Source organism: Lepisosteus platostomus, chromosome 14 (assembly GCF_059453375.1).
Source record: "Lepisosteus platostomus isolate fLepPlt1 chromosome 14, fLepPlt1.hap1, whole genome shotgun sequence".
Classification (NCBI taxonomy): Eukaryota; Metazoa; Chordata; class Actinopteri; order Semionotiformes; family Lepisosteidae; genus Lepisosteus; species Lepisosteus platostomus.
The window spans coordinates 36,751,729-36,766,070 of NC_142624.1; the positions used below are offsets into that span (position 1 = coordinate 36,751,729).

At 41.2% G+C, this 14,342-nt stretch overlaps 1 protein-coding gene across 1 annotated transcript; it reads left to right on the top strand.

Moving 5' to 3' along the window:
- The first annotated feature begins 46 nt into the window (after positions 1-46).
- lmln (leishmanolysin-like (metallopeptidase M8 family)) lies at positions 47-13,841 on the top strand. Its single transcript, XM_088606045.1, has 17 exons — positions 47-178; positions 1,251-1,348; positions 1,474-1,504; positions 1,640-1,722; positions 1,954-2,071; positions 2,293-2,459; positions 3,404-3,509; positions 4,528-4,622; positions 4,794-4,911; positions 5,577-5,684; positions 5,965-6,041; positions 6,925-7,035; positions 7,179-7,311; positions 7,608-7,767; positions 8,100-8,230; positions 8,878-9,088; positions 9,585-13,841. Exons 1-17 carry the CDS (start codon positions 50-52, stop codon positions 9,683-9,685), a joined length of 1,977 nt encoding a protein of 658 aa, XP_088462171.1. The 5' UTR covers positions 47-49; the 3' UTR covers positions 9,686-13,841.
- The last annotated feature ends 501 nt before the right edge of the window (positions 13,842-14,342 follow it).

Genomic DNA, 14,342 nt, shown 5'->3' on the forward strand with positions numbered 1-14,342 from the left:
GTCACGTAAACCCGGACCGAGTGTCATACCTCCCGGCTTGGGGTCCCAGATGATGGCGGCCGGGTGGAACCTATGCTGGAACCTGCTTTGGTCGCCCGGCCGGTTTTGTCTCTTATCTCTGTCTCTGCTGTTCGTGAGCTGTCATATCTGTAAACACCGTGTACCCGATTCGTCTGAGGTAAGTCACCGGGGAGCTGGAGAATGCAGCAGCAGGTCCTTCCCCGGGATTATTTGCACTGTAATCTGGTTGGTGACAGCAGCTCGCGTTGCAGGGCTGATCTGTGCGTGTCATGTACTGTAGTAATGCAAGATGTACCCTGAATAAAACACTGCAATATGCTCTGCAGTTGTAAGAAATCGGTGTTAAAAGGACCGATTTCGCTAAAAACAATTACCTGTAACCAGGACAGTTTATCTGTTTTGGGTTTTATACGTTGTAGTTTTTTTTTTCGTACTTTGCAGGAAAGGCGCAACATCACGTCTTTAATTTGATTATTTGCTGGATAAATATCTGATTTTCAGTATGCAGTTTTTAGTTGAAAAATGTGGAATGGTTGTGTGGTTATGCCATACATATTTTATTTCCTATGAGTAGCTAAATAAGATACAATAGCTTTGTTTTAGATGTATCTCGAGTAAATAATCTTATTATATCATCTTTGAAGACCTTATCGCCCGGTAGTGTTTGAAGGCGTGTGAGTAAGGAGTTGCAAGATTTTAAAACGAAATCTTTGTTAAAATAACATGAGGCATTAAACAGATACTGTTTATATATATATATTTGTTTTTATTCTCCTAAACTTATTTGGTCAAATCTAAATAACGATTCCCCAACCCCCAGACCTAATTGTCTACAGGGCACCGATGGGTCTGTCAAGAAATGAGATTAGTGGGATTAAAATCCACTAATCCATTTTCACAACATCTGCCTTCATTTTAATGTTTTCTGCATTAAGACGTCATTTGTCTTTCTAATAAACCCTGTTGATGCTGTAGTATTTGAATTATTATATATAACCCTGTTGAGTCAGCTCTGTCGTCTTAAATGACTTGCCTTTTGAATTGCATTGTCATTGAAATGGGATTTTCAAGGAAGGATTGTTGTATGTTACTTTAAGATTGGTCTAGGTTATTTACTGTATGTCTTTCCCTAAAACAGAAACGTTTTTTGGTGGTACCAGCTCTGTGTAGGAAGTTGCCGAAATTAATTATTTCATTTGTCAATTTAAATGTTATGATTTTTTTCCTAGGTGGTTTACCAAGTGCCCCTGGAGACAGAGAGGGTAGTCAAGAGAAGCACTGATCACCGTTTAAGAATAAAACTTATATATGATAGAAGTTTGGATGAGTAAGTATTGAAGAGCGAAACATACTGCCTTCTTACGAACACGATCTTTCTCATTATTAAACAAATCAGCCATGTACTGGATTTACAAATAATCAGTTTACTTTTTTTTTAATTTCCCTCAACAGATTACATGCAGATAAAAGAAGACTTGTGAAGGTATGAAGAACATTACATTAATTTATACTTAAAAATTAATAAAGTCTGAATTGTATCATTTAAAAAAAGAAAAAAAAACTCTGTCCGTAAGTGTAATGTGTTAAGGTACAGTGAGTGTCTAATTGTCTGTTGTAGGACAAGCTCTTCCCTCAAGCCACTGATTATTTACAGAAGGCATTTCAAGTTCGGAGACCAACTGGTCCTATTTTATTAAGCAGGTAATGTAAAATATTTAAATATCTGAATTCCTGCTTGTCTTGTATCATCTTCTCCTCCTCGTGTTTTAATTGTAAATATAATGTTTATGAAACGTTCGAATTTTTTAAAAGGGTTTACAGCTATGTAAATCATATTTTAATCTTTTTAGAGCAGAACGGTATGAAGAAACAAATGTTCTAACAATTTATGTTACAACCGCTGATCTGATTTGTTCCACGCTGTACACAAAGACAATGCTCCACCAACCAGTATTTAAGGAAGAAAGATGACCCTCACAGATACTGTCAGGGAGCCTGTGCGGAGATCACGCGCTGTGGACCGGTGGTCGTCCCAGAGGAGCATTTACAGGTCAGTGTGTCACCCATTCTGCCCACCCAGCTCGCTTCGTAGTAATAGGAGCTCACCCGGATGTTTCCGGTTAGAAATCAACAACACGGCCGGGCGGCTTGTTCCACGCTCCCACCACCCTTTATGTAGAGAAGCGTCCCCCCCCCCCCCCGCTCTCTGAGATGATCTGTCGTGGAATGGAAGGCTGAGCGGTCCCTTTCTGCGCCGCGCGATTCTTCCAGCAATGCCGAGTGTGGAAGGCCCGCGGCGCCGCGGGCCGGCCGGATGGCGTGGGGGTGCAGGACGCGGACTTCGTGCTGTACGTGAGCGGGGTGACCACGCAGCGGTGCGGGCAGGAGAACATCGTGGCGTACGCTGCCTACTGCCAGCTGGAGGCCGAGCTGGACAGGTGAGGCGCCGGGCGGGGGCGCGCTTCAGCTGGTAGGGGCTCAGATACGCTTCAGCACCCATTTTCAGAAGAGGACTTCATTTTGTGGAGGTATGCTGAGGATGGTTATTGTGTTATTGTTCAAGTAGCGGATTTTACACGCTTAATGTTGATCCCACTCCATAAATGACATGTGCTGAAATCCAACCCTCGAGTCTAAAGTTCATCTTAGGGTTGTACTGAATTTGGCTTTACTTTATCTCAGGTGTCTTTTTTTTACCCCCCATGAACTCGGTTTTATTGATGTGGAGAGTACAGGCACAGACGCCGGTATCAAAGTCTGCAAAGAGAATAAAAGAACTCCATTAGGAATATACTATATAGTTAGGTGACAGTTAGCGTGTGAGAGGACATGGCGCGAGAATCTTTTCATGCAAACTTGGCGAACTACATTAGATACGTAGCAGGGATTTAACGGCATAAAGGAAGCACAATGATTCGATATGGGAAAGCTGTGTTAATGTGGATAAAGATTAAAAGATGACCACAGACAACCGATTCAACAGTTCTTTAACCAGAAATTAAACATTTAAAAGTTAGTTTGAATCATATGATTGGAGTATCTCTAACTTGAAAAGTACTGTATACTGTAAAGGTATAGTACTAACAAAACCAAGCATTATTCAGTTAATTCCAGGAGAGCAGGGACAGATGACACTATTAAAGTCCATGAAGTTTTATAAAGAATTGTGAGCTCGACTTCAGACTGCTGCACTTTACGTGAGTCATGACTGACAGTGTGTGACCTTCCCTTTACATAGTGTATCGCACATCTTATACAGTGTACTGTGCCTGCACTAGCTAAAGGGTTAATATAATGAGGTGTAAAATCTACAACACTGAAAATTATAATGTGAAAATAGCCTGTGAACCTTACTTAACTTCTATGTACTGTGGTTTTGTAGGCCTATTGCTGGATATGCTAATTTATGCCCAAATATGATCTCTACACAAGCTCAGGACTACGTTGGCATGCTCTCCACTGTCAAACATGAGATCATTCATGCTTTGGTAAGAAAGCTAAACTTTCATTTGTTTACCTAGCTTTACAAAACGTTTAGTAGTCTAATTACATTGTGACTGTGAATTTTGAGGTTAAGAAAATACATTATGTATGCCATAATGAGGAACTTGGGTTGGTGTGGCAGGTATCTACATATTCATTGTACTAAACACTACATTGTAAATTGGTATACTGTATCTTGTTGAGCTGAATTAATCATAATAAAGAAACTGATGTTTTGTTTGGCCACCTTCTGAAACAGATCTTTAACTGACACAGGTTTTTCTTTGCATATCTAATAATATAATAATGTCTGTCCAGTCAGACCAATTGTAATGGAAACAGAACTCATCAAAGTGCTGCCTCATGCATTTTGTATACAGAACGCCTTTCTTTACTCATAACATAATGTCTTTATGTGAGTATGGAAGCATATTGGTCCCACAGAGTACAAAAAGTGGCCATATGTCTCCTTAGAGTGAGATACGGATCTTGTCAAAACTGAAGACAAATTAAAGTAATAGATTTCATTTCCTGTACTTGTATGGGCTGGATTGATCCAGTCCTGATTGATCAGGAAGTAATTCACGGGCACAGTTTGATCACTGCTAGGTGTCTTTAACCCTATTTTGTGGGTGGCGTCTGCATCTGATGTACCATTAATGCAAACGCCATAAGATTTCATGTATCAAGTATCACGTTATAACAAGAAATGTACCCAGATTTCTTTTATTGCTCTATGGCATCTGTATGCTCCCAAAACGTATTCATATTAGAAATGAGTATGCTGTTGGTTCACATGTATTTGCTATATATATCGAAAGATATATTAAGGAATGTATAACTAAACATACAGTAAGAGTGCTTAATAATATACATTATATTTGCTTCTAGTAAAACGATTTTAGGGTGATACATTCCCCCATACTGTAGCAGATTACATGTGGCGTTACTCCTTCAGAAACAGTACTTATTAGGGCTCTTGAAATTGAAGTAATATTCTGATATGAATCTCTCTCAATACAGGGTTTCTCCGCTGGGCTCTTTGCATTTTACCACGATGATGAAGGGAAGCCGTTGACCCAGCGCTATGAAGGCGGGCTGCCGCCATTCAACGAGAGGTGCGTGGGGCAGGTGCTAGCGAGTGAAAGCCACAGGCCTCTTCTCCAGCCTCGGACTCTGGCTCAGCTTGTTTTCACACAGTGCAGTGGCGCTGAGGCTTCGTGAACTGTGCCGGTGAAACAAGGCCCGTGAGCCCTGCGTGTTTTTAACGGTCGCTCGTTCTTTCGCAGCCTGGGCCTGTACCAGTGGAGCGAGAAAACCGTGCGAAAAACCACGAGGCTGTGGGATATCCGTGGCAACCAGATGGTGCGCCACGATGTGCTCCTTTTAGTCACGCCTCGCGTGGTGGTAAGTGCCGGACTTGGAGGCTGATGGGGCAGGACGTGTGCATGATGCCTGAGCTGTCAGGTTTCTCTGCTCACATTGCCGGGTTTGGATGGCACGCTGAGAGTTTGATTTCGGGCTCCGATGGTGAGCTCCTCGGTGTAGTTCGCACAATCTCCGCCTGTTCGTGTGGGATTTTGCTGGGTAATCCGGTCCCTTCCTGACTCTCAAAAACAAGATTGGAGTCATTGGCCGTTCTAAATTGTCTTTCACTCCACAGCCCTGCAACACACCAGTGTCCCATCCAGGGGAGAGCACAGTTGCTCCTCTGTCCTTCCTTAAATGTTACCCTGACTGTTGTGTATGCAGTTGCATGAAATCGATTTGCTTTCAGAGCAGTTTTAGAAAACAGTCTAATTAAAAACTTTCTGAATGTTTCTCTTCGTTAGCCTTTACTCTCCCTGGACTGTAATTAAAAAGCAGTAAAAACTCTTATAAAGGCACAAAATGAAAACCTTGCTCTGATTGCTTCTTTTTTTCTCTCTCTATATTCAGAATCCTACTAACACAAAAATGGCCTTCTCCAGATGATTTTTCCAGGAGTATAGTTGGGCTACCATGTATGTATTGTATCTTTATATCTTATCTTAATCCTTGACAATAATAACGTGTAATCTATTTCGTCAAAGGAAGAAGCAAGGAAGCACTTTGACTGTCCTATCCTAGAGGGCATGGAGCTTGAGAATCAGGGAGGATTAGGCACGGAGCTGAACCACTGGGAGAAGAGACTACTGGAGGTAATCTCTGCACTCTCGGTGATGCTCGTTGAAGGTCACGTGTTTCTGTATGTTTTTGATCTCGGCAAGCTCCTTCAGAGCTTCCACTATTGCATGTGAATAGCATTGCCAGATTAAAAATTGTAATGGTGTTTGGTCTAAAGTTTTTTCCTTTTCTGAACAAGTTTAGTCTTTTTATCATCCCACCTAGAGCCAGAGGTTGATCCCTATGCGGTTGATGAATCACTCACTTTATTAAATCGGAATGCTGACTCTCACCTGCCATTTCACTGTCTTTAAGAATGAAGCAATGACGGGATCTCATACACAGAACAGAGTGTTCTCCAGGATTACACTGGCAATAATGGAAGACACGGGGTGAGCATCCTGAAGCTTTAGCAAATAGCCTCTGCTCCACGCTTTTGAAACACTGCTGGGCAGATTTGAACAAGATTTCACAAGACGGCAGGCGCCCACTGCTGGGGTACTTGGTGCCAGCAGTGGGATGGTGGAGGGCTGGAGTATAGCTGCTGTTGCTGTCAAACCTGTGCAGGAGGGGGGGGTTCCCTTGTCTGTCTTTTAGGAGTCCCCGGGCAGAAACATGAAAGGCAGTCCCAGTGAGGGGCATGGAGGATGAGGGAGGGTAGTAGTTTTGCGGTGTCTTGCGGAGAGTGTGTTCTTGTTTTCATGTTTTGTTGTTTCGAAAAATCAATGAAATAAACACGATTACACAAAAAGTCTGCAGGCACAATATTAAGCGGACTAAAGAAAAAAATGGAATCTGACAGCTGGGTCCATAGTCTTTGCAGCGAATGACTTCTTGATATCGGTAAAAAAGGAAATAGATTAACTAATAGAGTCCTGCTGGTTTCCTGTATTGGCGGAAAGTAAAAATCTTTGTGAACAATCCCATCTGAAAGAACGTTGTGCTCTGTTTCACATTCTTTCCCATGTTGGCCTGTCTCGCTCCACATGTCAAATGTTTCGATTCATAGAAGCGGACTCTTATTTTTCTGATTTATTTGGCTGATGCGTTTAGCCCACTTACATTTGTAACCACGTATGTACAGTAGCTTGGTATTGTAGCGGAACAATCTGGGCCGTGCACCTTGCTCGGCACAGCAGCGTCTCACCTGGGATCTGAACTCACGAGCTTCCAGTTACATGGCCAGAGACCCGCCCCTGTGCTACTGTGCCACACTGCCCCCTCTCTCTTCTCCTGCACTAAAACCGTGTTTCCTGTGGCGGGACGAGCCCTCAGGTGGTACAGAGCGAACTACAGCATGGCAGAGCGCCTGGACTGGGGCAGTGGAATGGGCTGTGACTTTGTGATGAAGAGCTGCAAGTTCTGGATGGAGCAGCGCCGACAGCAGTAAGTCTCTTACGGAGATTATGAGAGCACTGATGCTTTCCGCGTGTGTTTACTTTTGGAGACGTGTGGATGACAGGACAATTCAATAGCTGGAACCCATTTGAAGGGGTTATGTTTCAGAACCTGTGGTTGTGTTCTTGCAGGAAACAGACTGTTGCCCCATACTGTGATGAACTGAGAAGCATGCCATTGCAGCTCACCTGCAGGCAGGACCAGTTAGCACTGGCCGTGTGCAATTTACAGAAATACCCTACGAACCTCCCAAGGGAATATCAGGTATTTAAGAATCTTTAAGGTTTTTTATGATGGTTGTCTCTTTTGTGAAATATTGTGTTTTTTTGTTGTGATGTCAAAAAAAAAAGCTGTTGTTGTTGAGTTGAATTTTGTTTTATAATTGTAGAATTTTTTATAATTCATCTTGGCTGCACCCGAAGTAAACCACAACATGTTTTTCAGTTACAGTTACTTACTGTAGGTTGTTCCCTTGCATTTTATTAATACAAAATGGGCACAGATTACAAAAAAGCTCTATTTCTACCTAAAAGTGAAGGCGTTTCTCTTCTTGTCCACAGTACTTTGATGGTATCCCTGGCATACCTGTCCAAGACTTGCCTTACTATGGTGGATCAGTGGAGATTGCTGACTACTGCCCGTTCAGCCAGGAATTCAGTTGGCACCTCAGCGGAGAATACCAGCGCAGTTCTGACTGCAGAGTCCCTGAAAACCAGCCAGGTTAGATGTGCAGTGCTGGAAGAATATGGTTTTGCTATTGGCTTGTTTTTAGTGCAGTTTTACAGGAACCTGGGGTTTGAGTTGTGATTGGACACCCATGTAAGAGTTATGAGGAAACTTAAATGTAGAACTATCTCTGAAACAGCCCAGTGGGTGTTAAGAGATTCTGGTTCTTGCTCAAGAACGTTCTGTTAAAGAATAGAACACATTGCTTCTGTTCCTCTAGATTTGTCTTTGCACAGAAAGGGGAAACAGAAACACTGTTCTTCATGCCACATTGGTTTCTGTTCATTTTTACACTTGTGTCTGACCTTTTGTTTCTTTTATTCCAGATTTGTACAGAAACTTCGGCGCTGAAGAGTATGGCCCAAATTCAGTCTGTGTCCTTCAGAAATCCGCTTTTGTAATGGAGCAGTGCACTAGAAAAATGACTTACCCAGACTGGGGGAGTGGCTGCTATAAGGTGACAAAATTAGATCTGACCGCAGACTTAATGACCTTCTATATTACTGTCTTTTTAATAGTAAAACAGTTGAGTTCAACACAGAACTAAGTGTCTTTAGATAGAGAACATCATGAAACCATTATTTTCACAAGGTAAAAGTATCACGTTGTTTCAGGTTATGTGTTTGATAATTAAAATGTAAACTAATAACACCACTTGGGATGGCATGAGTTGAAGTTTTTTACTGGATCAGTTACTGTTTTAACTAGATGCATCACATGGGTTTTGGGAGTCTGGAACAAGTCCTGGCTGCTTTCCAGACACGGCTGGAGGACAATAGCAGCTAAACCAGCCTCCCTTCATCTGTAACTGGTCTTAGATGTTTCTGGGCAGGCGTGTGCTGGACTTCAAAGAGTGCTAGCTAAGGCAGGGTCCCTCGTGCAATGGCATTTTACTTCAGCATCATGATGTTAGTCAGCATACTTGCTGCTGGCCGGTCACGGTAGCAAGGATCGCTTTCACATTCTCCAAACCAATTAGATTCCGTGCGCATACAACTCCCACAGGTATTTAAGGCTGTGATATGTTTGCCTTTCGATCTTACGTGCAAGGCAGCTGGTCTTGACTGTGATGTTGAGCTTCACTTTTTGTTTGCTTCGGCGAAGATCTCCTGCTCTCCTCAAGGCCTCACGGTGTGGGTCCAGGGCAGCGCCTTCCTGTGCAGCCGCGCCGGCCAGCTGCTGGACGTCAACGTTCAGGGTGCTGACTGGGTGTACACTGGATCCCTGATCTGCCCCTCTTGCTCCGACTTCTGCGGCTCCTGCCCTCCCGACCGCTACCTCCCCTTCTTTAACAAGTCGCAAAGCATTCCGATAGGTAAGATTGCAAATGAGGCAGTAGTAGACGTTTGTGGGGGCGTACACCGGACTTTTCAGGATCAAAACGTTTGCCTTTCGGAAAACCTGAGGCGGAGTAGCACAGTGGCAGAGTGGTTCAGTTCCTGGGGTGCTGTCCTTGTGGAGGAGTTTGCGTGTTCTCCCTGTGTGTGTGTGTGTGTGTGTGTGTGTGTGTGTGTGTGAGGGTTTCCCTTGGGTGCTCTGGTTTCCTCCCACAGTCCAGAGACATGCTGGTAGATGAATTGGCTTTTGGGAGAGCTGGCCCTGGTGTGAGTGTGAGTGTGTGTGTCTGTGTGCTCCGTGATGGACTGGGTGTCCTGTCAAGGGTGTACCCTACCTTGCCTCTGTTTCTCTCCAGGATAGGCTCTGGCTCCCACATGACTTGGTATTGGGGAAAAAGCGGTTAGAAAATAGATGGAAAAGTTGAGGTACTGTTAAATCTTTGCCTAACCGGCTCCTTTTTTTTAAAATTCCAGATCCTTGCTCTAGCTCTTCCGGCCTGGTGGTGACTCTCTGGTTGCTGGTGATTAACCTCACCCCGCTGGTCGCTGGTTTCCTCCTGTGCGTGTGGACCTGAGCTCCAGTGCTGCGGAGATCCGAGGGGAACAGGGTGACGCCTGGGGACCACAACACTGCCACACGGATTCCTCCCCCGAAGCCGCCGCAGCAGGAACAGCTGGTGCACGAAATGTAGCTGCTTACTGCATGTCCCCTTGAGAGTGTTTAAGAAAAGGTACAGATATCTGCCAGCAAAGGCTGTTTAAAAAAAGCCATCACACTTCTTTCAGTGTCCTAAAAATAATGAAGTGCCAGTATGCTGTAAATAGAATAAGAAAGATACCTCAAAATCAACAAAAACAGTAAAGGTGGCGAGTTATAGGTGCTATGTGTTACTCCCCAACCCATATTCTTTTGCTGGAACATATTTTGCTTTGAATTTGACGTTTTGTTCTTGTGTCTTGAGCCGTTGGTACACAGAGAAGCATTGGAATACATATTGGAATGCTCTGCTAGGTCAAAATGGACAAGTTCATGAAGTCCAGACGGCGGTTCAATGCTAGATTCAGAACTTTTCCCACTTGAACTCGCCTGAAGCTGTTGCTGAAGTGAATGAGCACCTGAATCAAGACAAAACCAGTTTCCAGAGATGTGTGGGTTTTGTCAGGCTTGTTGTATGATCTCAATCGTGACATCTGATTAAGAGACTATTAGTTAAATTATGAGAACAGGCAATTAACACTGACTTTTCAGTATATGAAACATTTGAAGATTAAATTTATATTGTGACTTATGACTGTAAACGTAAGTACTGTATATATGTCAATGAATTCTATATATTTTTTGTTTATCTGTGGTTTAAAATCTTAATTTATATTCAAATGACGAGTGCACTACAAGAACTTGGTCAATTCTGTGCTGCATTTTTACTTGAAAATGATATATTCGTAGTGAATATGTCCCTTATGCAGGCTTATTATTACTTATGCATTACAGCAGAGTTATTTATTCATAGGAAGAACTGCAATTAAGATATTTTCCATATCCTTCCTGCAATTGTTTATTGCCAGGGAATGCAACAGCAGCGTCCATTTGGAAAACTGATGGACTTCCTGATCACTCCACTAAACTAGAGCTCTGATATAATATCTGGGAAACCACATAAAGAGCTTGGGCAGCTACAGTGTTTTGTAATCTTAAATCTCTCTCTTCAAAATGCAACTAATCATTCTCTTAGGAGACAATATAAAGAACAAAACACCAGCTGTCAGTTTTCCTCCTGGAACTATAATATTTCTTAGAGGATGTAACGGAAGAATTATTCCAATAAGATCTGTGTTGGTTAAGCTGTTTTTGTTTTCTAAAAGCACTGTTAGTTGTGAAAAACGGGCCTTAAAAACTGTTCGAGACGAGTCTTAAAGGAATTTCTCCTGGCCTGTGAAGTGCAAGGAGTTGGAGTGTTGGTGTAGCACCAGGGTGCCTGCAAAATGAGCATTTTATCAGATTTACCATCAAAGTGTCACACATATTTGAACGTTTTTTAGTACTTTTATTGATTGTACTGTATGTGTGGACAAAAGATCGTAATCTTTTAGTATCTTCTAAAAAAGCCACTTTTATTTGCTGTACATGTGTATTGCCCGAGGGATGGCTACATATTTAAGAGCTGAGAAAAATAAAGGTTGCATTCAGAGCTTGAGGCTTCTTCAGAGGACAGAACTGCTCTAAACAGGGAAAGTTAAGACCCAGCTGCCTGGAAATAACATCCCACGATATCTGAGATCTTTTAAACTTCAAAACTGAGGGCATGAATAGGATACTGAATAATGTGAATGTTTATACAAAGTGTGATTTATGTTATTTTATTTTTAGTGTATTTATTTTGCACTGACTATTTATGGAACTGTAATGAAAAACACGCTTTGTTGGGTTTTTTTGTTGTCACATTCAATACCAAGGCTAAAAATATTTAGGAAAATATTTTATTAACATAGCAACTATTTATACTTCATAGAGAATAAAGTTAGACTCGAACTGTTTATGACTTTTTTTCTCAGAGGTGGATATTAAATCCTGCAGTTAAAAATGCAAAATGTTTTGTACTTGGGTTTGTTTCTTCTCTTAAACCCAGATTTTTCCTCTATGTCTGAACAACTTTGCATTTGAAAATAACTTACAAAATAGGACAAAGAGGATTTCATCAACTGATATGCTGAACAAACAGTTATTTTCTTCAACGGAGTTATAAACACCCTTTAAAGACCATTTTTGAAAATTTACTTGTTTAGTCATTTCTCTTTACTTGATATGCTAAATGTGTATTTTTTCCTGAACAGTTAGATATCCCGGTTTACACATTTTTTTCTAAACTTCGTAGTTGCCTGACCAGCGCTCATGTCCTGTGATTAAAGGGGAAAAAACAAAGTCTAAACACTGCCTAAGCAATCTTTAGCATTAGGACTTTGATTCCTTTTTGTTAGGTGTGGTGAGTGCTTCCCTCTGGCAGTGTTTTATCTTATGTCTCTTCTATGGATTGTGTTTTACTGTAATGTTATTGCGTGTTGTAGATCAATACCCTTATTTGTTCTTTTAACCTTCTGAAATACAGGTATTGTTATTGAGTTCTAAGCATCTAAGCACCACCATCTAGTTCTGATGGTATATGTGGATATAAGTAACATTTTTATTTTACAAATCTTATTTTGAAGTAGCTTTGGCATGAATGAAACTGTTGTTGTGTTTTGAACACCAACCCTGAGAACAAAACATTACTTTTGCAAAGGATTTTTCATTTTACATTCAGATGTACTCATACATTTGTGTACTTAACAGAAAATGTATCATAGAAAAGTGTTTTTTTAACTCTTTGTACCTCCCGTTTATATTGCTGAAAGATTTCTGGCGTATAATTGTGGACAGTTTCTGTTGTGTCCACTTGTTCCTGCTGGGTGTCATGGATTCTACTTGACTTGACTAGCTGGCTTGGAATCACAAGTCACAGGCTGACGTCAAGCAAGAGAGTCTTCTGTGATCTCATCCCTTGTTTAATCTCCTTCACTTCATTATCTGTAGGCCTAATTGTTATCCCTATTAAACGTTTAATTGTTTGAACGTAGTGCATAGTAGACACAGTAGATGCGAAAAATTCAACGACTCGAGACAAGCGTTAACTTTTTTGCAAGTCATGAAGCGATGAGATCAGTCTGGCTAGAGAGCTGTGCACGGAGTAAAAACCAACCGTTCAGGAAGAGAGCGGACACCCCTGAAACAGAACTAGCTGATGACAATCGGAAGTCAGGAGCAACACTGTAACCTTGTACAGTGAGGATAGTGTATGGTTCCCTCACGGCCAGGAGCACACTGATGTTCCCAGGTTTGATTAAAGGCATCTTTGCAATGATGGATGCCTTCCATAACGTGACCACAGTTGCTTTTTCTGTTAATGCAGACAGTGAAACAGAGCTCGAGGTCTCGATACAAGGCTAAAATACAGACCGGACGTGGACTGGTAGGCCACTGAGAGCATGTCGGGTGAATGCAAGATGATTTCCTCCCTGAGTCAATTTACTTCTATGTTAAAGGGACAAACAATTTACTGTGTAATTAAAAATTCTAAGGTGAGAACACTGAGCTTCAAATTTGACAAAATCTGGTGTGCTACAGTATTGCATCCTTTTCTTTTCCAAAACCTGTTAAAAATGAATCTTTTGCTGGTTGGGAGATGAAGTTTCATTAGCAAGTTTAAGGAGGTCTGAATGAATTGATATCTGATTATTCAGTGCATCAACATTGTACTGTATATTTATACCTAAACATCATCAAGAGGCTGTGAGTAGTAATTATGACCCAATTTCTAAGCTGGTTTGAATTCAGGTTTTGTAATATACAGAGACCAAAGAAAATTCTATGCATTAATCAGCATTGTTTGCATCATTTATAAAACACCAGATGGTTGATAATAGGATTTAGACTAGGCTTTTTTTCTTTCGCTTTAAATTTAAAAGTGATCTATCCAGACCAGATCCTCACTGTTCTGATTGGTTTTCTGATACAGTACTCTGTCATTCTGCATTCGAGACGTTTAAATGTTTATTCAAGAGCCAAGGGCTTATTATAAAAATGCACATAGCCTTGTTAGAATATTATTATCTTTAGTAGATTATTAAAGCAGCTGTGTATTATTTTAGAAGCAACCAAAATGTCTGTTATTTCCAAAATAAATATATAAAATCTGAGCTATTGTCTGTTTTATAATGTAATGTTAAAAAAAGTAATGTATGCCAAAAAAAAACATGATTATGAGAGGTTGAGGAGGTTCCTGGCTTTATTAGCAAATTAATAGACTAAACAATAAAAAGGATCAAAAATAAAATCCATCAAAATAAAATCAATACTAAACTCCAGTCAAGGGGGTGGCACAAACATCACCTCTCCAGTCTACACAATCACTGAACCCTACTGATGATTGATTAACACATAAATTTCCCTTCGGGATCAATAAAGTCTTATCTATCTATGACCAACCCCAGCAACAACCCCTTTAAATACAAGTACAAGTACATCATTTGCTAATCGCAACAGTGCAATTCAATCAAACCTGTGACATTTATACAAGGAATATACCTTCCACAGGGCCAAATTTATTCATATTCCTATATTATGTAAAGGTTTTGTATTTTTCCCCACTTTGTGTGACCATATAATTAGAATTTACAAAGAAATACAGAAGCTGTTGG